At 47.5% G+C, this 27,571-nt stretch overlaps 1 protein-coding gene across 5 annotated transcripts in view; it reads right to left on the bottom strand.

Moving 5' to 3' along the window:
- Positions 1–27,571, bottom strand: part of Cpes (Ceramide phosphoethanolamine synthase) — a 73,412-nt gene that overhangs the window by 7,977 nt on the left and 37,864 nt on the right. For 4 of the 5 annotated variants that reach the window (XM_075672542.1, XM_075672537.1, XM_075672541.1 and 1 more), the window contains exons 2-5: positions 11,958–12,003; positions 4,712–5,049; positions 3,643–3,816; positions 2,401–2,602 (exon numbers count right to left, since the gene is read on the bottom strand). In XM_075672542.1, the coding sequence (XP_075528657.1) occupies positions 2,401–2,602; positions 3,643–3,816; positions 4,712–5,020 (685 nt within the window). In that variant the 5' untranslated portion in view covers positions 5,021–5,049; positions 11,958–12,003. Of the gene's footprint in view, positions 1–2,400; positions 2,603–3,642; positions 3,817–4,711; positions 5,050–11,957; positions 12,004–23,512; positions 23,825–27,571 lie in introns of those variants that run through there. The other variant, XM_075672538.1, reaches the window with a different exon arrangement.

Raw genomic sequence — 27,571 nt, 5'->3', positions numbered from 1 at the left:
ACTGACGTTGGGGCGCTCCGATTTTCGCGCGAAATTTTAAAACAAATCAGAGAGAGAGAGAAAGGAACAAGCTCTGACCTTTATTTTTTCCATTAGTATAATCCTGCCTGTCCCACCAAATAAATGAAGGCGACGTTTTGAAGAATGCTTACCGGTTCTAAACTTATTTACAGTTGCTTTTAACTGCGCTTCGAATATTATGATGCTATACTGATTGATTCGTGGTGTTAAACGTCCCAAAGCAACGCACTATAGGGTCACTAGAAACGCCGCGTAGTGGAGGGGGCCCTGAAGGTTTAAGCACCCGAGATTCTTTACAAAGCACCCATATTATTAGTATTACTTTCTTTTCATTTCGCCACCATCAATAATGCAGTCGCCGCGGCCGGGAATCGAACCCCGCGACCTCGTGCTGAGCAGCAGAACAGCTTAGCCAGTGACGTGGCATTAACGACCAAGGATGCAACCAGAACGCCCTCGTATGACGCGATGTGCAATCTCCTACGGCGATGCGGTCGCTACGCTTATAAAACTGTGGCGCTTGGCGATTATATGCCTCGAGGCATAGCGGGTCCGGGCGCTCACGCGGCGCCTAGGAGGTTGCGCGCTCGTGGCGATTGAAGCTTTGCGAATACGCATCGCGGCGGCGGAGCTGCCCTAAGGCATCAGCTATTTCTATTGAGCGAAGCAAAGGAAAAAAAATGCTAGTGACACCTATTTCATTCCTAGCAGCTTTGTTCGCTAGTGAATCGTGCCTCAATTCGCGCGCGTGCGCATATCTATCAGCGTTCGCTCTTGAACACCCAGAAGCTGGTTTTCCAGTATGGCTCAGTCACCCGGTGGCCGAGTTTACCGCTTATTGAAGTGGTAAAGTGCTGTGGCGAGGTGCGGTATGTGCGGGAAACGAAAATCGGTTCAAATACAAAGAATGGTTTCGAATACAACGCAATGCGCTTTGCCAGCTTGGAATTAAAATGAATAAAATTAAGAAAGGGAATAAAAGGTCGAGTTGTACGCGTGCAAGTATACGGTAGGTGCGCAGAATTACTTATTTGGAATATATCTCCTTCGGGCCGTATCTTTGCCCGCAACAATAATCGCCATCTGTCTTGCGTGCAGTTATTTTATTTAACGTTGTGGACCCAGTACTTTCATGTTACTAACGGTATGAGCGCAGTAGGCGTGACATGGCAATCTTGACAGCTATGAAAGTAGCAAGCGCCGAGTTTTCAAGAAAGTAAATGCAAGCAAGACGACGGTTATTGCTGTGGGACAAAGACAGGCCACAAAGGGTGTCAAATGCTTTCAGAGTGTACTTAAATGCTTCCATGCACCCAGCATAATAAAGAGCTAGGTAAGGTTATGCACACATTCTGGCTATGAGATATGCCGCAAAATAGGGCGCCGAGTCAGTGTTGACCATCGGGCATTGTTTAAAGCATAAGCACGCATTCAAAGCTGGGCGGTCTGAGCGTTTTTTGCATGCACCCACAAAGGAATGGGACCGTCGCCGTTGAGAATCGAACCTGTGACATGGCGCTCAGCGGCAGAACACCGCAGCCATTCTCGGTGTAACGGCGCCACAGAAAATAATAATAAAAAAAAAACTAATTAAGCAGACAGAATGGATATGAGCGCCTACTCCTAAATAAAGCTTTACAGATATAATATACAGTATAACACGTGGTAATAAGTCACCACCAGACTCGCGTTTCAGCCAGGCTTGAATGACCAGAAAACACGCGAAATAAGCCGAGTCTCTGCACATTTCCCGTCGGTCTCCTCTCGTGCATCCAACGAGGTGAGATGCCGGCAACGCCTCTTGGCGGCGCTCCTCTTCACGCGAGCGTTGTGAGACGCCTGGTAGCTTCCAGGGGGCTGTTTCACCTGCCCTGCAGCAGTTGATTTGCGTGCTACGCCGCATCAACACGTGGCACCCCCCTACAGTTAGAACACCAACCCGACGAGTCCAAGCGCACTGTTAAACGTCGCTGTTGCTGTCGGAGCTTCATGCTTCGGGCGAAACTGCCAATCTCTTTTTTTTTTTTACACCGTTTATGTTATGTGACACCATTACACCAGGAATGATACTTTAGAAATAAACCCGTAACATCTAGCACAGCTTTCAGAACTTCTAAACGCCATAACCGGCTAGGCCGCGGCGGCAAGATGCTTTCGCTTTGTTGTCAACTTGTCGGTGTACAGTAAAACCTCGTTATAACGAAGTTGAAGGAAAGCCGCAATCACCTCGTTATATCCATTACTGAATGCACTGCAATATGAACATCTATGGGGTTTCAAGAGGAATTTCACTTATTTCGTTACATCCCGTTTCGTCATAACGAGCTCCGACTACACACCGCGTGGTCGAAGCAGCGTGCGCGCCAATGCGCCGCCTACCGTTGGGCAGGGACTTGTCGACGGCCTCGACCTGCACCATGGGCAGGTAGTGCTTGGACGAGAGCAGCCGGCGGCGCAGGTGCAGGAAGCAGCCGACCAGGAAGGCGGTGAAGCCAATGGTGTCGGCCACGCCGTCCACCATGTAGCCCGACGTCTGGCGCATGGACATGAGCCGCACGATGCCCATGCGGGAACGGGCAACCTGCGCGATCCACGGAGGCTCGTAACCTTACCTAATCTAACCAAGACAGTTTTAGAGCTTCGGAAAGAGGCACTGTAGCATGACAATCTTGTGCCGGAGACGCTTGCTCTGTTTACTCTTCGGCAGCCGGCATGAGGAAACATAGCGTAGCTGCTCCTAGTAGACTTGTCACCTGTGCACTTTTTTTTACCACAGTCCTCGTCTTCTAATTTCATTTTTAACTGCGCTCATTCCATAACTGCGCTCATTAACCATAAGTATTAGGCGGTGAAATCAGGAATTAGGTAATATACATGATGAGATTATGAAAGCGCAGGCGTATGATGATGTTGGTTAACACAAGACAAGGGCAATCGGAGATCGCAGCCTTCGTCCTCTACTGCACGAGAATTAGTGTGCCGCTTCTGCAGCGATTGATTAAGATGCTGTTAATGTTGACAATGATGGCGAATCAAGTCAGAATTAATACAAACATAGCCCAACAACGGGCATCTACCGCACCTTACTTCCCTACAATCGACAAATTCCAGCCACGGATAAAATATCCTACGAACACTACTCCTCAGCATACCGTCGAACATGGCGGGCGTTCTCGAACTTTTCGAAAGGCAGACGCGAGCAGCAGAAAGCGCTCGTGGCGACGTATTATGGCGGTGCGATTGCAAGAATATATTCGTGGTGACTATACGTAGTTGAGAAAATGTTTTATCCAAGCGGATAAGCCGGACGCAGTCGATCACACTCACAGTATATCAAGAGAACTCCCTTACGAGGGCGTAACTATATGTTCCACATTAGACTCCACATTCTAAACAATAAAGTGGCGCAACCAGTTAGGTGCCCCCACAAAAAAGAGAGTCGCCGGCGCTCCCTGTCTTCCCGCTGCCGTATAGGCGGCCAAAGAAGGCTCAACACCGTGGTCATCTTGCAATGCGAACTTCGCATAACCATAAGATATGTGGCAACTAAGAAGAAAGCCAAGGAAGATGAAACTGGGGCAAAGGGCAACGAGATACACACACGCACGCACACGCACGCACCTGTCCGTCGAAGGCGTCCAGGAAGGTTCGCAGCGTCATGAGGAGCACGGCGAGCCGCTGCATGGCCAGACTCTCGGCCGTCACCACCTTGGCGGCAGCCAGCGCGCTCACCACGCCCGCCACGCTGATCATGTTGGGCGTGATGAAGTAGAACACCTCCGTGAATCGGGTCACCTGCGACGAGAGGGGGTCATTCCAATCCCTCGAGGATGTACGGCGAGGCGAGGGCTCGCGTATCGTTTCATCCGAGCTCGTTTCGGTTATCGCGACGTCAAAAAGAAAAAAGAAAGAAGGGAAGAAAAACGAAGAGGCGATGTTTTGCTTCTCCGCGCGGCGAGATGTGGCGCGCGAAGGATGGAAGGAGTAAAAATGGAGTTGCTTTCCGAGGGACGTGCAAGTAAACAACGATTCGTGCGGAGGTCGGTAAAGGGATGTTAGGGAGTTTAGCCTGTCCGCGTATACGCACTACCATTTTACAGGGAGTACCGAAATGCCGGAGACGTAGGCGTCAACAGCAGCGCCGGTGGCGCCCTCTCGCGACGCTGAGGTCAGCCAGAGCGCGTGAGGCCATTATTCAAACGACACGCTCAGTGCAGTGCGACTTAGCTGGTGGCACATAAAGCGTCGGCACCGGCACCGGCACCAAATCGTTAGCACCTATATAGTGGCTATTATGAATGCGGCCGCCGCAACAGCTACACGGTCTTGTGCTCGGCAAGAGAGCTATATACGACGGCAACCGAAAACAGTCTATGCGCTTTTAATAAAGTATTACTAAGATTTCGGTCTAGCTGGCGCATATCCGACAATGTCTGCGAAGCAAAGGATAAGCGGTAGAAGGAAGATCGAGAGGGACAGAAAGAGCGTGCTTGACTGGCGGCACTGCACATCGTAAAGCAACTTGCACCCTTAAAAGTGAATAAGGGTGTAAGGGTGCGAGTTGTAGATCGATTTAAACCCTCATTCACTTTCAAGGGCCTAAATTATTCTACGGTATAGCGAGGCGGCCTCGTCCTTTTTCCTTCTTTTCTTTCTCTAGCAGGCAAAGTTCGCGCACACGCGCGCTCACCCGGTCGAAGAGGTTGGCGAGCGGCGCGTGGACGTAGTTGTTGACCTGGTCGAGCATCATCATCTTGACCGAGAGGCCCGTGAAGGGCGAGAACAGCCGGGACGGCGCCGGCGCGGGCGTCGGTCCGGCCAGCTGCAGGCTCTGTATGCGGTGGTAGAGGGCCACGTCCATCCACAGGAAGTAGGTGAGCAGCGCGAACGACGCGAGCAGCGTGACGCGGTGCTCGAGCAGGGACGTCTTGCCGCCCGCCACCGCGCCGCCGGACGAGGAGGAGGACACCCCGCGGCCAATGACGCCGTTGAGCAGCATGCCGCCACCCACCGTCCGATCAGCTAGCCCTGGGCGCGCGAGCGCGGTGAGCGGCCGAGTCGGGCGGGGTTTATTTGTTCGCTTATTTTGGTAAGGTTGCGTTGAAAGCTGCTGCAGTGTGATCGATCGATCAATCAATCAATCAATCAATCAATCAATCAATCAATCAATCAATCAATCAATCAATCAATCAATCAATCAATCAATCAATCAATCAATCAATCAATTTTATTTCCTTTGGATGGGAGGAGTACGGGTCTAAAAGCTTGAGCAGCTTGACGAGGTCGCGACCCCGTTACAGTTGGCAAAACAGCAGGATGACGGTCAGTCATGCACGAAGAGTTCAAGTAAATCGATTAATATTACATGACATCGAGCAACGCAAAATTTTGTAACAAAGCGCGAAACAATAGAACCCATTTGGATAGGCTTCAAATGGCATGAACGTGGTAAAGAAACGATCGACAAGCAGCGATATCACGTGACGAGCAGATACGGTGTCGTCGACACCGCGCTGGCGTACGATCGCAGTGCCCCGCGTATGTTTGTTTTAATGCGGATAATTACTGACGAGTTCAAGCAAGCTTGCTGAACGCGGCCAATGACGTCGTTGAGCAGCATGTCGCCACCTGGCGTCCGATCAGGGCCTGCGTGTGTGTGTGTTTTAAGGCGAAGCAATCTCGACGAGTTCAATCCAGGTTTCGGTGACGGGTGCGTGGCCGTATTCGTGGCCCATCCCGAATACAGTGCAGTTTAAAAATGCGGGCCGTTCCCGCGAATGTGCCGCTCTTCAATGAACCTCTTTGACGCTAACTTGGGCCACTGGCTATCACAACAGACACCTCAACAGTGAGATCTATGTCAACTGGAGTTCACTCTGCTTAATTTTTTAATTCTTACCGTAGGGGAACGCCCCCTAATATATATATATATATATATATATATATATATATATATATATATATATATATATATATATTAGGGGTGTGCGAATATTGGAAACGTTCAAATGTTATCGAATATAGACGTAATACTTCTGCGGAAACCCGCAAGGTGGAGCGAAGTAATTAACAAAGGGAAAGTGAGACTTCCACAAGGACGAATTTTTCTTAAACTACGAAGCTTTTCTTTCGAGGAACCCGCACATGGGTTTTCTTTGTAGCACTTAGCTACGTTTGAGTGGATGTCTCACTTTCCCTTCATTAATTACTTCTCTCCACCTTGCAGGTTTCCACAGAAATATTACGTCAAACTCTTGCCTTTGCATCTGAGTTGTTGATAAATTCGACTTCGCCTGCCATCTGCTAGGCGCCTGGTTAGCTCAGATGGTAGAGCGGCTGCCACGAAAGGCGGTGGTCCCGTGTTCGAGTCCCGGAGCAGGACGAATTTTTCTTCAACTGCGAAGCTTTTCTTTCGAGGAAACCGTATGGGTTTCCTTTGTAGCACTAAGTTATCGAATATTATATATTTAATATTCGTATTCGATTCGAGAAATAGATATTCGAAAATGTCCGAATATTCGGTTGGATACGAATATTCCAATCAAATCGAATATATTGCTGACTGTGCTGGAACGGTTCCTAGCATTTGTTTCTGTCCAACCTAACAATATTAGGACGATTTTGTGCTGAATTATGCGATTTCGTGCTGCTAGCGAAATTTTGCCTGTAAAGCACAGTTAGCCATTAAACGTTGAAACATTGCGGAAAAGCCAGCTTCTCAATAGCAAGGGGCACGGGCTTGCGAACAGCGATCACGACGCGCAAGCGGGCATGTCACGTAGTGTTCTTTTTTTTTTTTTTTTTCGCGGGCATTCGCAGTAAGCTGAAAAACACTAATATTTAATAGACAGAAATACAGAAACATTTTATTCGGACATTTTGCAAACCGCTCTGCAACTTTCTAACTAGGAATTTTTTTCTAGCTTCGTTGCTTCAGATATTGGTTAATTAATATTGACTAATTGGTTAATTAGGCAAAATAAAAAAATCGCGCGACACGCTACGTACAAAAGCGAGCAACGTGCATTTGGTCGTGTCGTCTTAGAGTACATCAGCATATGTTTAATTTCTGGCTAAAGTTAGCTCAAACACCATATGTGTGTGTGTGTGTGTGTGTGTGTGTGTGTGTGTGTGTGTGTGTGTGTGTGTGTGTGTGTGTGTGTGTGTGTGTGTGTGTGTGTGTGTGTGTGTGTGTGTGTGTGTGTGTGTGTGTGTGTGTGTGTGTGTGTGTGTGTGTGTGTGTGTGTGTGTGTGTGTGTGTGTGTGTGTGTGTGTGTGTGTGTGTGTGTGTGTGTGTGTGTGTGTGTGTGTGTGTGTGTGTGTGTGTGTGTGTGTGTGTGTGTGTGTGTGTGTGTGTGTGTGTGTGTGTGTGTGTGTGTGTGTGTGTGTGTGTGTGTGTGTGTGTGTGTGTGTGTGTGTGTGTGTGTGTGTGTGTGTGTGTGTGTGTGTGTGTGTGTGTGTGTGTGTGTGTGTGTGTGTGTGTGTGTGTGTGTGTGTGTGTGTGTGTGTGTGTGTGTGTGTGTGTGTGTGTGTGTGTGTGTGTGTGTGTGTGTGTGTGTGTGTGTGTGTGTGTGTGTGTGTGTGTGTGTGTGTGTGTGTGTGTGTGTGTGTGTGTGTGTGTGTGTGTGTGTGTGTGTGTGTGTGTGTGTGTGTGTGTGTGTGTGTGTGTGTGTGTGTGTGTGTGTGTGTGTGTGTGTGTGTGTGTGTGTGTGTGTGTGTGTGTGTGTGTGTGTGTGTGTGTGTGTGTGTGTGTGTGTGTGTGTGTGTGTGTGTGTGTGTGTGTGTGTGTGTGTGTGTGTGTGTGTGTGTGTGTGTGTGTGTGTGTGTGTGTGTGTGTGTGTGTGTGTGTGTGTGTGTCGGAAGTCGATATGCTTCCATATGTGCTCACTTAGTGTGGCATGCATAGGAACAATGCTACAAGTAGCGTATATACGCGAGCACACAGAGGAACGTATACTTTTTACCTGTTACGTTACGGGATATTTTCGTTAGGAGAGCACGTAAAGCAATATTATTTTTAGCTGTACAGGAGCGCAGCCGTATATCTTCCTTGCCGGAGCATGCACCGAGACACTTCTTTTAGGTAATACGGTAGCACACAGAGGAGCACTACTAAAAGATAACCAAGCGGATCGTCTGATGGCTTCCTATTCTTTTTTCTTAAACTGCCTTTGTCACTAAACGAGAAAGCCAGAAAAATCGATCGCGTTCAATCACACCGCTAGCGTTTAATTTAACAAGCACAGCTCTTTCTTTTTTTTTCCCCTTTCCTTTTGGCGATTCTACGCGGATATCATTCCTACGTATTACGTCGACGGCACAGTTCAATTTCCAAATTAATAACCAGCGTGCGCAAGAGCCAGGTGCCACTGACAGAGTGATTATAGAACATAAGCGCAGTCGCCACATACCGGTCTGGCACGCTAGAAGATACAAAACGCAAGCTAAGCGAAAACCTCCCCTTATCACGCCTCTTTTTTTTCAGTCTTCTGAATAAAAGAAAGAGGAAGAAGACAACGGGAAGAACAGCGTTCTCAGAATTGTTCCAATAAAATTTTTTTAGGAACTCACATGCTGCAGTGCGAGGAATCTGTCCTTAAATTTTACGGTTTGCGATGAAAGAAGAAGTAAACATCTTCCTGAGGCATTGTGCAATCTGTCACTGCGTTCTTCGGAAATGCAGGAGCACTTCGAAATCTCCGTTTAACACGTCTTTTTCCGAGCCTTAGCGAACGAAATAGTTCAAGTCGGAATTGGCACCGGGCGCCAACCTCGCATGCAATGACACGCATTACACTCTCACTGCGTTCGAAACGGCTGCAGCACTTTCTCTCCGGCTGAGTAAGTGACGCCGAAGCTGAGTACACGCGAAGGCTGTACATGATGATGATGATTTGGGACTTTTATGGCGCAGCAGCCGTGCAGACTATAATGCGCCAAGAACAAAGGCTGTGCACAAAGCACAGGAATCGCGCAGGTACAGTGAAGATTCCCCCTTACCTGACGTCACGCGAGCTAAATGATCACGTGGGAATTCCGAATCACGGAAAGGCCTAGCAAGGAATCGTACACTAACGTTGTGGGAGTGGTCGGGGCGTACAAGTTATTCGACTCACAAAGTCGAGATACCACCTGGCGATCAGACACGGTGTCGTCGACAAGGCGTCCAGAACTCGGAGGGCGGGGTTCGCGGCTCTCGCCCCTCCCTTCGCTTCTGAGCAGATAGGGCAAAAAAACCGCAAGTCACGCAGTCGAATACGCGCCCTATATAGCTAATTGCGCAAAAAAAAAAAAAACGAAGCTCGCTGCGCAATATTGCTACCATCGTTTTCCACACTGTGCACATTCGTATCCCATCCCATTCGACCGGAGTATACGCAGCGTAACGACCCATATAACGCGCCAGGTATACAAGGAACGATGCACTTGTACATATAGGCTTAGAGCGGCTGCATTCCTTGCAGCACGCAAGGCTGTTTCTATGGCAGCTAGCAAGCGTTTCACAACGTTGGCTTTGCGCCAGTAACACTGATACCGCCTCTTTCAAGAACTATGGGGGTTCGAGCCGAACACGCTCTCGACAGGCCATAGCCGGGCAGCGTGCTCCTCGTAATCCATTAGCCCGCAGCGCAGAAGTTTGCTCTCCGCATGCCAAGACGTCGCACAAGGAGAATCCGAACGCGCAGTCGAGGGCCATTCGTATTCGCTGCCACGTGCGAGTGTATCGTGCATGTACACCCATACATGCCACATCGTTCATTATGCAGAAAGGCCACCGCGACGCCGTAAAAGCGTGCCCCCGCGATGTCGTGCGGGGAATCCATTTCGACTTCCGCTCCGGTGAGCTACAGAGAGCAAGCGCACGGGAAGTGACCTCTGGCGAGTGGAAGCGAAACAACTTCTGGGACCCAAGCATCGAGGGGTAGAAGAGTTCGGACCCCCGCCGAGCACGAGGTTTGCCGGCTGGCGCTACGCAGAGAGAGAGAGAGAGAGAGAGAGAGAGAGAGAGAGAGAGAGAGACCATTAAGTGCTCGCCGTTAAAACGCTCTTTGGAGGCCCGACGAAGGGGGGGGGGGGGGGCGCTTCCGCCGTAAATGATTGCGCTCTCAAAGCGGCCAGCCCGCGGTGCGCTTTCGGAAACGCATACGACTAAAGCACGCCACACTAGAGTTACTGTATATGCTACCAAAAGTTACGTAGAGTTACTGTATATGCTACCAAAAGTTACGTAGAGTTACTGTATATGCTACCAAAAGTTACGTAGAGTTACTGTATATGCTACCTTTGGTGGCATATACAGTAACTCTACGCCACACCACGTGAGAGCGCCACGAGCGGTCAGTTCTTTTCCCGGCGCTCGCCGCGGCTCGTCCTTTGTGAGTCGTCCGCTCCACGCCGTGCGTGGTCGACTCTTCGGGCCAAACAACCACTACATACGCGCGGCCGAAAACCGTGCTCGCTGGCAACGAGCCCACCACAACCGTTTGCGTACTCGTGAGCAGTGTGCTGAAGCGCGAACGAGCTAACCCGCACGACACAGTGAAGTGGGAAAGAGTCCGGGCGCATCCACGACTCCATAACATACCCTGACGCCATCTGCTGGAACCTCTCCGTGAAGAAGCGACGTCACGTGACACCGGCCGCGAAGTGTTCGGCATCTCAAGCGGTTTAGCCACGGTTAATTCCTAGTGTCTGCATTGTTTTAAACGCTGTGTTTGTGTCGTCCTGGCTGCGACACAACCTAGCGCGTACATACCGGCGTTGTGGGTAGGTCAGCAAATGTTTTTTAGCGAGCGAGCAACCTGATTCGTGCATATCGGTTGTTCAGTTCGCGTGATCTTTGATAAGAGTGTACCTATACACACCCACACTCTTTGCCGCAATGACAGTATATACTATTCAGAGCATTCGTCACGGGGAGTGCGTGTTGCCACACTCGCCAGAATTATCGCGGGACGATGATTTATCACCGGTCTATTAAAATATTATTATAATTTTTTTTCTCTCCTCAATTTGCGCTTCCGCCGTGTGCACAGAGTAAAATATTTTACACCCTTGTTAAGGGTGTGCGTTGCAAGTCTAGCGCTGAGCTCTTTCTCTCAACCTTTTTTTTTTTTAAAGCATTTATTCGCGCTGACAGCCGTACAATCTTTATGGGATCTCCTATTACAGTCAGAAATATGATCGTTAGGCCTTGCGAAGATTCTTGAAAGGACGCGTACTAACGAGGGATATTGAGTTGATATGTAACAGTAAATTACGCCTCCCTCCGTGAAATATAAAATAAACGAAAGAATAATTTAAAGGAAAGGAGAAACACCCTAAGTGAGACAAGTAGCTTGGCGAGCTATAAAAAGACGCAGGAACAAAAGACGGGCAGCGATGCCGCTTTGAAGTTCTTGCACCAGTTGACCCCGACATCATGGTTTTGACAGCGGCTACTCGGATCAAATTGTTTACCGCTAAACAAGAACTACATCGCGATATGAAGAGACCGATGACTCGCAACCTGGTACCTTTTGATAACTTTTCCTGCGTAATATATATATATGGGAATATGCTCGGATATATCAGTGACGTCCCACTGACGTGCAGGTACAACAGGCGCAAGAAGTTTCGACGCAAGATTCAGGAGAGCAAACACTTCGGCATTAAATTTTATCCGCCTGTAATAAACTTCCCTCAGCCAAATTAATGAAAAGTGTACCCTGAAAGAAATATTTTACCGGTTTAAACTCGGTTATACAGCGGTGCGCAAATAGTATTTTTTTTAGGCCGAATAGAATAATAATTTAGCATTCCCAGCATCGTATCGAATTGCGTGGTGATTTAGTGCTCCTCGTGTAAGTGTCCATCGGTGCAGCACGCGTTACGAAGGTATTTTGCATTCGACGGCACATTCCAATGAAAATAAAACTAGGGCCACAGCGACTTACCCAAGGGAGTGTCCAAGTCGATCCGCGATCGCTCTCATCGATGCCGCTGCAAAGTTGAAGAGAAAGAAACAGAGAGAGAGAGAGGCGCGTAGCCAATCAGAAACAAGTTGATCGTGGCCTTCCTCTTTCGCTCGCCCATTCCAAAAAGCAGCAATGCGAAGTGCATCGAACCCACGTTCTCTAATTTTCTCGGCTACTCTACTACTGCCCCCTTCCCCCCCCCCCCCCCAATCTCTTCCGCCACACAGAAGGCAAATACTGACATCTCGTATCTCGGTGTCTTATCTCGTGAAGTCGCTTGCACGTCCGATACACGACATTCCGCTAGCCGCGAGCAACGTTCGGATTAACTGTCATACCGAGCTATAAAGGAGATTAAAAGGCGGGGGGGGGGGGGGGGGGGGCGAAAGAGAGATGTCAGGTTGTCCTAGACTGGTAGGACATAGTGGCATTTCGGAGTACCAAATATTGTGATCCGTCATCCTTATTGTGATCCGAGGTTTGGCAAGCAAGACTCAAAAATAATAAAAGCGTGGCGACACCAGCGTGAAATTTCGGAACTACGGAGCTGCTCGCGACGTCAAAGGTTTTGACAGTCCACACGCTGTACAGTTGGGTGTTTATTAGCGAGTGAAGGTTACAGCATAGTTGAAAAGAAAGCATAAGCTCAACTTGAAAAACTTCTGCGACCGTTTTTCATCACAAGAGTTGCCAAAGTGCGCCAGAACACTATGAAATCCCCCATGTTGTACTATATCTTCGTGGTTGTGGCGCAATATTCGAAAAAAGAAAAACTCGGTCTTTGTTTGCTACATTAATAAGCTTTTTTGGGCTAAAAAATCCTACATTTCTTTACTATCAGCATAAGTTCAAACACGAAAAGGAAAAAAAAACTAATACAAAGCGTTACAGCGTTTCCAGTTCCGCCTGCATTCCCGTAACAATGGCTTAACTCAGACTCCAGAACGTACACACTTGGGACTGCTCTAAATGCTTAGAAATCGGCTACGGAGCAGTCACACGTCGAACTTCCATGTAACTACTCGTAACAGGAATCCCACTCAGTTGTTTTGTGTTCGCGTTTCAATTTACGCTGTAAGTACATAGGAAGAAACAGGTTTTTAAAAGAGAGGCTAGCAGAGTCAATGCCAGACGCTATTCTTTTGTGGGTCTTAATTACACGGTACACACGGCTTATGTGCTTCGAAACTGCGGAGCGAGCAACACTGTCCCTCTCCATCTTTGGGACCTAATAGCAAAGAAAATGTCTATAGCCGCCCCCCATACCAAGCGGACTCGATAAATATTCTGTCGCGCGCTAGTTGGCTAGACCCCACGTCTCGTCATTCGAGGCGGCAATGCCCGCCGCCATGTTGGTTCAACGCGCCCGTGCTGCAGCAGCGTCGGTGCATGGAAAACACCCTCAAGGGTGCAAATTAGTCTATAGCGCTTACATCTGTAAAGGGTGTGAGTTGTACACCGACTTGCATCCTTAAGGGTGCAAGTCGGTTTACAGCATATATACGCGCTTTTCGTCGTAGAAATTTGAGGATTACACAATTGGCTTCAGTGATTGAGAATGGATGGTTTGGCCATGCGATGGAAACAGGTATACACTGACAAGGAAGGCAATGATTGCCAGCCACTGATGTGGCGAGATGAAATGCGATCGACCGAGTGGTGCCAAGCCAATATAGAGACGGCTCGAATACCAATCCCTCCGGTGAGCAAGGTTGTCTTAGTACCCGCGGGCGGACAACGGACAAATCCACCGCTGAAAGTGTCCCGACAACTATAGACAGCGTAAAACTACGGTGCGCACTGGCACGTTGAGAACTGTATGGCGATTGCGTGGAAAGAAGAACACAATGGCGAGCGCTTTGTGCGTGTGATCTGTGCGACGTTTCCATGTGACATAGCCTTGGTTGTCTCCCATACGTGTGAATTCCCATCTGGTCATACACACGGTCCAGACTAATCAAGAACCATCCACTACAGCGTACTTCTCTATAATCACAAAATCATTTCACGTGTCAAATTGACCTTTTCATTTGCCAACGCAGAGCGGTAGTCGCAAAGTGATCATTTTACAAATGTAACTGCTCCAACCATAGCTGACAGTGTGCGTCGCCCCCCCCCCCCCTCCCCACCACAGATATAAGTGAGGGATAGCACGCGCCAAGCTATATACTATTAAACAAAGCTAGTCAACGGCGCAGGTCGCATTCGCGCATAGACCCGGCTGTCATCCATATATCGCACACGCGATGAAGCGTATGGAAAGCCACGGGGAAAAAAAGCAAAGCAAAGCGACAAAACCAGACACAATGAGCATTCACATTCACGCCTCTCAATCACACGTCAATTTGTAAACAGTTCAGAAAACCAACGTCCCTGATCTTGTCCATGCTCGGTCGCATAAGCGCTATAGCTGCCCGGTCACGTCATCACGATTGCGCATATGGCAAGAGCAAGGCACGATGTGCTGTCGGCTACAAAAAATTTATGAACCACGGGAGACGGGAAAATGCAACGACCAACTTTGTCACGGTCGTAAGCCGGCAAACCTATAATTCATACGAGCACCTTATTTAAACTTGGCGGACAAATACCGTACATCTGTCCGTTCCGAATAATAAACGTGCCTCCGGTGATAACTAACGGTTTTTACTGGACAACGTCACAGTACAGAAACATTTGCGGCCGACGGTGCACGAAGCTAAAACTCTCCATATTGCGGTAACGAAAATTCGTGCACGTTGCGCGAAGATCCCAACGTTACAATGATGAGTAGAACTTGTTGCTGGGCGAGTTGGTTGGTATCTAATGAATGCATTGTTGCCCCCCCAAAAAACAAAATAAAGACTTGGGAGGGAGAGTACGAAACGACAGACTGACGCGGCAGATCAGCGCTCAATCTGTCGTCTCGTACTCTCCCTCCCAAGTCTTTATTTTCCTTTTTTTTTTTCGGCGCAACAATGTATTCATTAGATCCCAACCAACTCGCCCAGCAACAAGTTCTACTCAACTACATTTCTAGTACAGTGGGCCCCTTTTCTACCATGTCTTCAAACTCGGCGCTCAATCTGTCGTTTCGTATACTCTCCCTCCCAAGTCTTTATTCTCCTTTTTTTGGCGCAACGATGTATTAATTAGTTACAATGATGTTCGCGGCTTTTTAGCGGCATCTGTTACGGTCCACGAAAATTTGCGCTCGACTGTGCGCCAGGCTAAAGCACCTAATATTGCGCGGAAGTCCCCAGCTTTATCGCAACGGCCGCAAGACGTCATTTTCCGTGACGTCGCCCAGTTTCCGCGGCCCTTTCCGTACGTTAGGGTGCTTCCTTTGGAGGAAAAGGCTAAAACTAAACTGAGTCATCTATTCCTGACACCAACGTAATTTCTGAGTAAAAACGCATTTGATGATCAATATATATATATATATATATATATATATATATATATATATATATATATATATATATATATATATATATATATATATATATATATATATGTCATGGAAACAATCTGTGACAACCGCCTTCTGCTCTCGCACCCTCTTATGCCTCACCAACGCTATAGCTGCTCTTCATTTTCTAACATGACATCGACAACTGCCGTTCAGTGACGGGAAGTGTGGTGGCACGTGTCAAATTAGCCAACCACGAATCGGGAAAGAAAGTGTTACAAAATGCGACTTGGCCTACTTCGGTTACTCGGTTTTCTGTTTCTTTTTTCTTTTTTTTTTCTGCCCCGGTTAGTCACTATGCACTACGCCTCAGGTACGTTAACAAATATCCTTCCCCAATTACTGACCAGGGCGGATACTGCTTAGCACGGCGCGTACATCGAATGACAGCCCGGCGACGTTAACGCTGCGGTTAAGGTGAACCTCATCCGCTGCCTATAGGCTCGGGCACAAGAAAAAGTTAACCGTATACCCGCGCATATGCATGCGCAGCCATCATGTCTAACAAAAACACCTGCCGTCTTTTTTTTTTTTTTTCGTTGAACATTACGTAACTCCGGTAGCCTGTGCACGAGGGTCGGGTTTACTGTTGTTAGCGTGCTGTTGCAAGCGTGGGTTTTGTCTATAGGGTGTCCCAGCTAACGTTACCCAAGCTAATCGATTTAAAAGAAAAAAAGAAGAAAGAAGAAAACGTGGTACAAGATGCGATCTGAAGACCTACGGTATCTGGTCGCCAGAAGTATGGCGACTGTACACCGTATGCCTTAAGATCGTATCTTGCACCATGTACTTTTTTTTAATCTTTCATTTTTTTTTGCTTGAACAGCTTGGCTAACGTTAGTGGGACACACGGTATAAACACAGCGAGTATAGGTAATTTAAATTCTGCCGTTTTACACTGTGAAAATGTTTACACCCTTAAGGGTGTTATTTTTCTCGTCGCACTGGTAACACCCTCACCGTTAGGGTCTTGCAGAAAATTTATAGAGGGCAACAACGCGGCTCTAAACTAGACGTCCGATGGCAAAAGACGTGGTTGAGAACTACGCAATCACTCCGACAGCTTTGGGCGCGCAGAAATATCCGACAGGAGAGTTTCATATCTCTCCCTGTGAAGTTCTGTCGAATATTTCTGCGCGCCCAAGGCTGTCAGAATGATTACGTAGTTTTCGACCACGTCTTTTGTCATTGCACGTCTAGTTTAGGGCTCTGTTGTCGTCCTCCATAAATTTTTTGTAAGACTCTAACGGTGAGAATGTTACCAGTGCGACAATTACAAAAACACCCTTAAGGGTGTAAACATTTTTACAGTGTACGCGTGAGAACCACGATCCGATTATGAGGTGCGCCCAGTACAGTGGGGAGAAGGGTGATCCGGAATAACTATGAGCGCCTGTGGTATTTTAACGTCGATTTAAATCTTAAGTACACAAGCGTTCTTGCATTTCGCCAACATCGAAGTGCGACCGCCTAGGCCGGGAGCGAACCCACGGCCTCAAGCTCAGTATATAGCACAGCGTATACCGCGGCATGTGAGTAAAGGTGCATTAATATAAGTTAACCCCTGCGATTAGTTTAAACCAGCTCTAAGCATTGCAGCGTCGCTAATATTTTTTTTTAGCAAGAACAGTATGTGACTACACGACGAATAGGAGAGGCAGCGTTTGGTTGATTACAGTTTACGCCCCGTGCTGCTAAATATATGAGGGACGATGTAAAGCGGAGACGCTGGATTCTTATTATTATCGTCACCATCAACATAATTTTACCCTTAAGGCCTCTTTACAGGGCATTATAAGGGAGGGACGAGACATAACAAGGACATGTCACAAAACGAATGCAGTAATAAACAAAACGGCCGGCGTTTTCCAAACAAATAAGTATAAATTGAGTACAACAAAGAACAAAATTTCAATCGTTAATATTGGGTATAGCAATCGAAGTAAAGCAGCCTTAAAGCGAACAAACTGCCAATACATTGAGGACGATGAGCAAAATAGGAACTAAAGGTAGAAATATATACAACGAAAACAATGATTAACAGCAATTAACATACCGACAGTCAACGTGCGATGAAATACAAAGCGCGCACAAAGAAAGCGTTGTTTTACAAGCGTTGTTTTCTATCAGGGATTATACATCTATAACAGTAGTAACAAAAATAAAAATGAAATGTACGAGACTTTACTCAAACCGTACCTCACATGAAGAATCAAACAATAAGTGCAACAATCATTTTTTGAGCATTTGGGGTTCGTTAACGCGCACCTAAGCACATGCACATCGGCACCTTCTTTCTTTCTTTCTTCGTTCTGTCCCCGCCAGTATGAAACGCCAAGCGAAGGATCGGACCGGCGACCTTGTGCGTCAATTTTGTTTGTCAGACCCCTCAACACAGTGAATTAATACATCACGAATAACAAAGCTATAAAGCTTATGCGTACGCGTTGAAAAGCAACGCTATTTGTCGCGCACAACGTGAGACTGCAGGACAACTGGCCTTGTGACGTCACAAATGGGAGCGTGCCGCGCGATCGAACACAATGGGAACGACGCGAGAAAACAAACAGCCTAGAAAAAGAAGAAGAAAAAAAAAGAAAGGCGGACAGGCTGCTGAGCGGTGACCGTCGCTGTTGCATGCTGCGACACGCGCCGAATGTCACGGCCTGATACGCACGTACTACACTACGGAGAGCTCGAGCGAGATCTACGAAAGACGGCGACGCTCCAATAAAGTTGTCACGGTGTCCTCCCCCCCCCCCCCCCCCGCATATAGACCACTCTCGCGTGTCATCAACAACGTCTGCGCTCGCCGGTGGTGCATACATTTAAGTGGAACATGGTGGACCGAACGGGCTCAAGCGTTGGGGGCTGGCCAAAACAAATACGCAGTTGATTTGTTTCGGAGAAAACATTGACGGAGGAGTGGAGAACAAGTATCCCAAAACACAGGGAGTTTTAAATAAATGTACGCACAATAAAGGAAAATAAGGAATCGCGTTTGTTGCGATAACGTATGAAAGCTGCGTTAAGCACGCACACTGGTTCACCTGCCGTCGCGGTTGTTGTTGGGCTTTTATTTATTGTTATCCCGAATAAAATTGTTAGAATACTCAGACGAGTTTCTTTTCGGGCTATCTAGCCACCCCACCAAAAATGTAGGCCCATCCCGAAGGTAGTGCAGTCTAGAAATGTTGGCCGTTCTCGTGGGCACGTGCCCGTGGATATGTGCCGCTTTTTCGGTGACCATCTCCGACGCCCACTTCGGTCACCGGGTACACGCGCGGACTTCGCGGCGGCGCCGCCAGAAGGCGCAGCTTCTCAAGAGGGAAGCCTGACAGAGGAGCACGGCACTCCTCGCACATGACGCGTTTCGGCTATTCGCATATTGGATAGTTCGTCGTAGATGAGTTACGCTCGAATTAGCCTTTTTTTTTTTTGCGGCGACCACCAGGCCTTGACCACTTCCATGTGTGGCAGAAGGGGTATACGCTGAAATGGGAAGATAGACAGTGCGAACGAAACCAAGAAAACGCAATACACGTAAAGAACACAACGCGTAACACCACGACCGAACGCCAAGTAAACCAAAACATAATAAAGTGCCCATAATAAAGCCGACTGAGACTACTGGAGAAGGCTACAAGCTAATAACGCAGTAAAGTACGCTGCGGCTAATTCTCTACGAATTAAAAAAAAAGTGAACTGAAATACGCATGCAGGTGTCTGGACCAAAAAAAAAAAAAGTACGTCTAAAAGGAACAACACACATACGGTAACAAGCGCCACCATGCGCTACGCTTCCAAATCTCTAGCGCGCAACAACCGTTATCTTCAGCGAGATAGATCTTGATCATGCATGAGCGGAAGGTGTGTAAGACGTCAGAACGAATGCTCTCTGCCTCGAATTCTTCCTAGCTCGCTGCGCATTGCCGTGTGCGCAGTGTCGTTTTAGTGGCATGAACATATTGGTCGAAACATAGCCAGCAACTATAACTTAAGAGGTTACTGAAGCATTTTATGCTAGAAGGAAGTAATTGCGCCAATCAACCGTCCATCGCTTTAACAAAGAATTTGAACCTTTTGACAACGCAGGTTGCGTACCGCGAACCCAATCGTTCGGGCTTCCCAATAAAATTACTTCAGAGACAGAGCATATGCCATGGTTTTCTTGCCTTCATTCCTTCCTTCCTTTGCGCAGCGCCGCCGTTTGTGCGGTTAAGAACGGGCGGGCTACACACGGGCAGACACACGGGCTGAAGCCGATGGCTCAGAAATAATTCCCACATACTTCGTCGTTTCCCGGTAATATAATCTGTTCCTCTCAAGTTGTAAAAAAAAAAACGAAAAGAAGAAAGATGTTCAGCCTCCCTTGAAACAACATTTGAATGATAAAGAATTCCTTATCGTCCAATATACACGTGGCGGCCGGCAAGATTTTGCTCCCGTAAGTAACGCGAGAACAAAGCGGGAAAACATTCGACTCCGAATCCCACTCCAGGATAACGCCTCCGATAAAGAAAGCCGCCCCCCCGCCGCAACGTCCGTGACGTCGGATGACGCTGCTCATGGCAACGAGCCGCCAAAAACTGAAACGCTATACATATCCATCAAATGTCGAGACGGCCCCGCTGCATTCCAGGTGCGAATTCTGGACCGCCGATGGAATGATTGGCATGGGTTGCGTCACAAGATGCATTGACAGCGGCCCATAACTCAAACGTTTGCTCGTAGTCGCGTAGACATACCCGCTACCGTCTGTCATCGTCATAACCTGTTGTTATTAGGAAAACAGCACGACAAACCTGCTTCATGGGAAGAGATTACACGCACACAGGGCAACAATGAAAAGAGCAGGTGATAGGCGTTGCGGGCCAAAACCTAGAAAAACACGGCCCACAAGGAAATAAGACACGATAGCATCTAACACACAAGCGACTGCCAAGGAAATAGAAACGTATACATCGGTTCAACGAATGCAAACTGAACCAGAATTTGTGAGAAAACTGCATTTGCATGCGCTGTTTAAAAAAAAAAAAAGAACTGCATGTATACAGCGACTGTAAGCGATCTGCATTCCGATTACTGCGAAACTTCCAACGCTGGTGCCTGTACCCATGTCAAGACACCGGTATTACATCGGCCTTCGCACGATGAAAATAAAGTTTGTTATTATATTTTTAAAAATATTTTTTTTGCTGGTTGCCCCAACGGGTTCGACAACAACATTTCTAGAGTAATCGAACATCGCACCAACGCTTTTTTATTGTCACCAGTTCCGTTCCGCCGGATATTGCCACGCGAGCAATGAGCGGCGACATTGTCACAGGAGCGGTGGAGACTCGAGCGGATTTCAAAGGCTTCTGTCGAAATAATCAGAGGCTAAGGCCAGCCCGTTAAGGAGGAAAGAAAACGCTAAATGCGGCACCGACGCTCCGTGAAAAGAAGCGCAGCTGTCGGTGACGTAATGGACGCGATGATCGCGCGAATTTCCGCACCTGCGGAGAAGCCAATTACGCTTTCAGCGATCGCTGTGCTGCTCCCCGCTTAACGGCTCGTTACGAAACCCGCGCTAAATACACGCGACAGGGTTGCTGAGCTTGCTTTTACTTATTTTTTTTTCTTCTTGGAAACGATCCATCACGTTCACGGCATCCGAGCACTGTCAGTGCGGTCTGCAAGCTAGTAACATACCACCGCGTAGAAGAGCGAGAGAGAGAGAGAGAAAGAGAGAGAGAACGTTTCAGTGAAGAGCAGAGACATTTGATAGGGCGCATGTTTAACCCTGCAATGCCCAAAGTTATTTCAACATCAAGAAAATTTAAACAACTTGTTCACCTTTATTCCTGTCCATGGAGAGCAGATTTGTGCGGAAAAAAAAACGGAGTAAGGACCTAATTGGCATAGCTAGTATATACTTCATGTGTAATTGAGCATCTATATAATTCAAAACTGAAACTTCGCTACAGAATAAAATGGATACTATAGGCTACGATATAGGTTTCCCGTAGTTCAATAAGAAATCGTGGTGTCAAACTCGGAGTGGCATAAACGATACGTTGGGCACTACAGGGTAAACCGCCAACATGCTGTTATTAATGTGGCAAGAAATAAGAAGGTGGGAGTGGCAAAGTCTTGTAGAAGTAACAGGGAGGTCGGATGATAGAGAGAAACGTATGAGAATCAGAGGAGAGAAATAAAAAAAATGATCTTGGTATTTTACATTACACGTGAGACGACAACAATAAAAGTGATCTGTAACGGATCTGTAATGATAAGACAGAAACGAGCTTAATTAGCGCTTCTAACCCTCCCTGGCTGCTTAGTGGCTATGGTGTCGGGCCGCTAAGCACGAGGTCGCGGGGATCGAATCCCGGCCACGGCGGCCGCATTTCGATCAGGGCGAAACGCGAGAACAGGTGCGCGTTAAACAACCCCAGGTGGTCCGAATTTCCAATTTCTCCCACTACAGCGTGCCTCATAACCGGGTTGTGGTTTTGGCACGTAAACCACCATCCCACCCCTTCTTCTTTTTTTTTTTTTTGACTAACGCTTCTAACGCAATCAAATGGTCACGTAAGCCAACGTAACTAAGACAAGCGCAACGCAGCGCCCTACGGCCCGGACCGACGCGGCACAACCCAAGCATAGCACCGTGCAGGGACGAGGATAAAAGAACGCGAAAGCAGGAATAGTTAAGGAGAAACGAATCGAACGTCGATTTTAGAGTCGGATGGCGGAAGAAAGTGGGCAGAAACAGCTCTCCGTCTGACCGCTCTGAATGCCGAGTTTGATTTGACGAATGCCCGTTAAAGTTTAAAAAATAAAAGTTGCGCCTTGTCTGTGAGGGACACCTCTGCGGCAGCGAGGGGTGGTCTCCGGATTAACGATTGCCCGGGCTTGATTTGTCGAAACCGTGCTCGGAGATCGCATTTGCATGCGATGTATGAGGCCACATTCCTGTATCATGTTTAATTCTACAAGTTGGAGAAACCGTTCATCTTGGTCTGCATGTGCTGGCTTCATAAGCTTGCCAAAGTTTGGGCACTTCGATGCCTTGTATTTTTCTCGTTCTACGCGTATCATTCGTTGCGTTATTTTCCAACAGAAACCGAATTACAAATAAGACTAGTCTATATTCGCCACGAACAAACCTCTAATAATAAAAGAAAACTCACCTAATTCATAGGTCGAGGTTTAACAAACGAATCTTCTAGAGAACGTATAGCCTGCACTCGAGTTTATGAAATGCAGTTTCAATTAATATACATACTATTTGCATTGTCAACAAATAGGTCCGCCAAAACTCTGACTGTAAGAAACAGCAATTCTGCCTTTCAAGTAAATTTCAACGCAGAAGTTATCCCTGGCATCAGCAACAGTGTAAATAGAATTATTGCTCCGGTAACCACCCCAAGGCCGAGGCTAAGCTCGACTAAAATTAAGTTGGCGCACGGCCATTTTGTTCTGATTCAGCGGTCTAACACTTCGCCGCACACAAAAGCATCTACGAGATAAGTTCCTAACACAATAATCATCACGGATACGAATTTACTTAATGCAGTGTGCTGGAAAGCGGTAACTATGCAGATGTAATGATATGTATTTCGCGAGAAATTGCTAGCAAAAAAGAAAAAAAAGAAGAAAGAAACAGAACATCTTCATAAAAACTGACGCGCAAAAAGCGATACGTTGTCTTCAGGCTTCCCTTGTTCTTTTTTTTTTTCTTTCTTAACTACATCACTGATATGAACTACACAACGCACGCTCGCACCAAATAAAAATAGCGACACGCAATATTAACCGATTACATTAGTCACAGAATCAACTACCACCCCTCGTATTTCACAGCAGTCAAAGCAACATCGATTCAGCATGCTCATGACAATACTACCATTACTGCCTTGTCAGAACTTCGATTCCTAGAAAAGAGGTGTGCAAAACTGCGGGGGCCTTAGAAGCGGACGGCGAGTAAGGGGGGAGAGGGGGGGTGTACTCGACAATGGAGAAAACGCAAGCGACGAATCGACAATAAGAATTACGGCGAAATTCAGGGGCGAAAATATTGGTTTCGGTTACGTACGATTAAGGCTCTGCCAGTCGTTGCTCGAGCGTGCAATACTCTTCCCAGCAGCCACTGCGCGATGAAGAAACAGTCACTTGCTGCGCACTGCAGAGAAGCAGCTCTACCGTTCCAACGCCACTCCGTCAAACCTCAAGCGTTCTTCTAAAAAAAAAAACCAAGTGAAGGAGGAGGCCAGCCCAGTCTCGAGTGCTGCTTAGTCGACGGGGGATCGCACCACTTTGTCACGCAACAAAGCAAAAGATTACCAGTAAAGAAGAGCGAACACATCAGCCGAGCCACTTTTGTTCGTTACGTGGCTCCCCCCGATCAGCAACGGACGTGCCGGCTTCGAGATACGGCGCGGCTTATCAAACGCGGAAAAAAAAATCGCGCGTCGCGTGACAAAAGCAGGTATCGGCAGATGCCCAGCTGCAGGAAATAACGGGCAGAGCAGCGTTCTTGCCCACACAGATAACGCGCGCCGCGGGTGGGATAAGCGTATGCAAACACGTCTCTCCGATAAGTAATTCGTGTGCCTCTTCTCTCGCACTTCTCCTTATCTCCTCCCTCGCCTCATCTGACTCACGCACTTCACATCGAGAGCTAGAATGATTGGGCGGGGAAGGTTAATGTTTACACAGCATTTTCGATAAGGAGTACAGATATAGCGCCACGCGCGCAGACAGCTTGCAGTGATATGAGGCAAGCACACCGAATGGCGAATCTCTCGCTTCCGTTAGAGGAAGAGCTAACCTTGGTGCTGTCTCAAAGGCTCCTCTAATCGATGATCCGCTCTGGCTCCAAGAAATAGATGGATGATACGACTATTCACTTGGGCGGCAGGTGAAGGGCCACAAGGTTAGCGACCGACCTTGCTGCACCGTCTTTGGTGGTGGGAGACCATCGAATAAGTGATGGGGTTCAACGTTCCAAACACGTCCCAACGTGCGGTAGGCGGTGTTCAAATTCACACACTGGGCCTCTTCGATGTGTCGCCCCTGTCTATTCGGAACTGCCCGAGATGCTGCATATACTCAACGTTCGTTGGCTAAAAGCACCGCCTTGAATATGTTTTGTTGGATGCGTCACTGAATTACGCAGTGTGAAGGCCGACCGTGTCACGGCAAAGTCAGTGGCCTTTGGAATTAGAGATAGTATATCGAAAACGTAAACGTCTCCGGCAAAAGTGCTACTGTCCCACCCCATATGGGTACGTGTACATGGAACCCGAGATGTTCGGCAATTAATCCAGAGCCTCGAACTATATATCCGGCGCCTCTCATATAAGTGATGTTCAAAACATGGCGTCTGTGACGCGTTTCAGGATCTGCAATGGCTTCCGGTGTATGCAGCCAGAAAAAGCACGGCCTTCCGAGATCCAAACGTGCCTGGCGGTGAAATCTATAACCACGAAATCACCGAACAGCGTTAATCAAGCGCAGTCGTTACTTAATCCGATGGCCGGCGCCACAATCACTTTCTGCAAGCGTGTCTTGCGTAGAGTAGCTTTCACTCCGGATATGAAATGTTGACGTGTAGCGGTTTTTAAAGTTGGTCAGAGGGTGCCGCTTGCTGTGTAAAGCCGCATGTAACGAAAACTCGCTTATATCGTCTTATACCGACGCTCATATATATTTTCAGCCGTACTACCCACGCGCCTTATTTTTGGTATAGTTGCGTAGAGGAACGAAGCCAGGATTCCATCATGCATGAGTTGCGTGCACAGATGACTCCGGTGTCACGCCACGCCATGACGCAATCGGAGCTAAATTTAAGCCTATCGCTCCCGGCGTTCACACACAGGCGTAACTCGGCCGTACGTTTGTCGATCCGAGCGGGAGTGGTCACGTTTGAGAGAGGCTGCAGCCATAGTATAGCTACAATGCATCGAATTCAAACGACTGGTAATAAGCAGTTACAAGGACTAGAAGTGTGCAAATAGTTGCAGAGGCTATGCGCCCCTGCATGCGGATGGGTGTCGGTGCCGTTATATCTGCTGAATTCTAGGCAAGCACAACCGTTATAAAAAGACTGTGGCACACGCAGTCGAAAAACATTTTAAAAAATATAACAGGACTGATGGCAACTCGGAAGCGGTGTCCTAACCTCGTAGCACGCAGGTACCTCGGGGAAGGTTGCGAAAGCAACATACTGACACGCGCATTCTTTCGCCGTCTAACAAATGTTAAACATAGTCGCTCGGCGCAAGACGCGTGCCTGCATGTATCAGAGTACTAGGGATTGTTGTTGCGAATTAGTCTATATGTTGTTTCGTGTTGTCGCTGAACCTTTCGTAATCGGATTGCACGCGCGACGCGAATAGTGGTTGTGCACATTCTCCAACTCGTGCGAGCACCAGCGATTACGCAGGAACGTTCGACGAGCCGAATACATAAATAGCAGACGCGTCAGGCCCACAAATCAGATGGGTCAGATACCGACGATCGACAGCAGTGCTCGTCCCAGTCGTTCTATACTCCAGTGTAACGATAGTTGTTTTTTTTTTTCGCGGGCACCGGCTCACTCAAGGAATCACCGTATTTATTCGAACATAGGGCGACTTTTTTTTGTTTCTTTCGACACTGCTGCCCAAAATGAGGCTATCGCGTCCTACATTCGTCACCAAAGAAGAATCGCGATCTATGTTCGTGTACAAAGCTAGCAAAAGTACCGAGCTGACGGAGGCCTCCATCGCACCCACCGTAAAATCAGTCTCGAGATTATCCAGACTGGCTTTAAGGGAAATTCTGCATATTCCACGCATTCAACGGCGCCGAGGACCACGTCACTTTGGGTGAGAAGGACGCCTGCGAAGCACCCAACGAGGGCGACTTCTCTGGCAGTTCCAACGAAGATGCAGCTCGTGGCATCGACTAGCGAGGTTGAGTAGCCGAGTTTACAGTAAACGAAGTTGCGCCACGTTCGAACTTTTATTTTTCTCTCAAAAAACATAGGTCGACCTATGTTCGAATTATTATCTTTTTTATATATATATTTATTTATCGGCGAGTTCAATGTACAGGGGTCGACTTACATTTGTGTTCGACCTATATTGGAGTAAGTACGTTGGTTTCGTGTTTCACAGCTGTTGCCACCGAGTTCTTCATCGTCGCTACAACGTGACAATGCCAGTACGCGCGCTTTTCTCCTGCATATAATAATAAAAAAATAATAAGTTTGCGTTCAGCGCTGCTCATGTTCTTGCTCAAATTTCGTGGCAAGATCGCAATTTTATGGTTCGGATTGTTCAATATAACATTTTGCGTTCTTAATTGCCTAGTTTTCAACAACAACAAACAAAAAGCCAAGTTGTTTTCGTGTAGGCCCATCGCCATAAATTGGTCTTAAAAACATGCCGGCTATGACTTGGTCGTTTTCGCCGTTTGCGATACGGCAAAAGATGATTTTCGAGATCGGGCTCTTTCATTTGTTCCAGTACTCGCTAGGAGATGTAATGTGGATATCACGAGACGCCCAGACGAAGATAAATACGCAATTTTGTTTTCCTTCAAGATTCCGCAAGTAACAATGCCAAGAAGTATTATCCGGACCATCAACGATGCGGACCATGAAATCTGTTCCTTTGCATGGAAATTTTAGCAAGAACAAAATATTGCAAAATATCGTTTTCTTTAATGGTGTGTATGGAAAGTCGCAGTCTCTGTATAGGATAAGTATACCAGGTGTTCCTACGAATACTAAGTAACTTTTAAAGAACCGCCTATGACAGGTAGAACAATTCTAGTCCTTGAGTTGGTCTAGTCCAAGGGGCGGACATTACGTGCGTGAGAAATCGAAATGCATAATTGACAAATTACCAATGATGTTTTCAACTAATTATCTTACGGCACATACTGCTATTTACAAATTGTAGCCCGCGTGACTGCAAGGCATGTCAACTTGAAAATAACTTTTGCAGATGACAACATTTTCGAGATGTGTACGCCATCAAACTCGCGGTAAAAATGCATTGTCGTTCCAATTACATTTTTTTTACTAAAAACCGTTTTATGCATTGAAGCATAAAAGTAACTAGGCCGCAAATACATTTTTTATTCGCAAACTCTGGGAAGCTGA

Source organism: Dermacentor variabilis, chromosome 10 (assembly GCF_050947875.1).
Source record: "Dermacentor variabilis isolate Ectoservices chromosome 10, ASM5094787v1, whole genome shotgun sequence".
Classification (NCBI taxonomy): Eukaryota; Metazoa; Arthropoda; class Arachnida; order Ixodida; family Ixodidae; genus Dermacentor; species Dermacentor variabilis.
The sequence above is the reverse complement of the archived record's forward strand: the minus strand, read 5'-3'. Positions and strand labels throughout refer to the sequence as shown.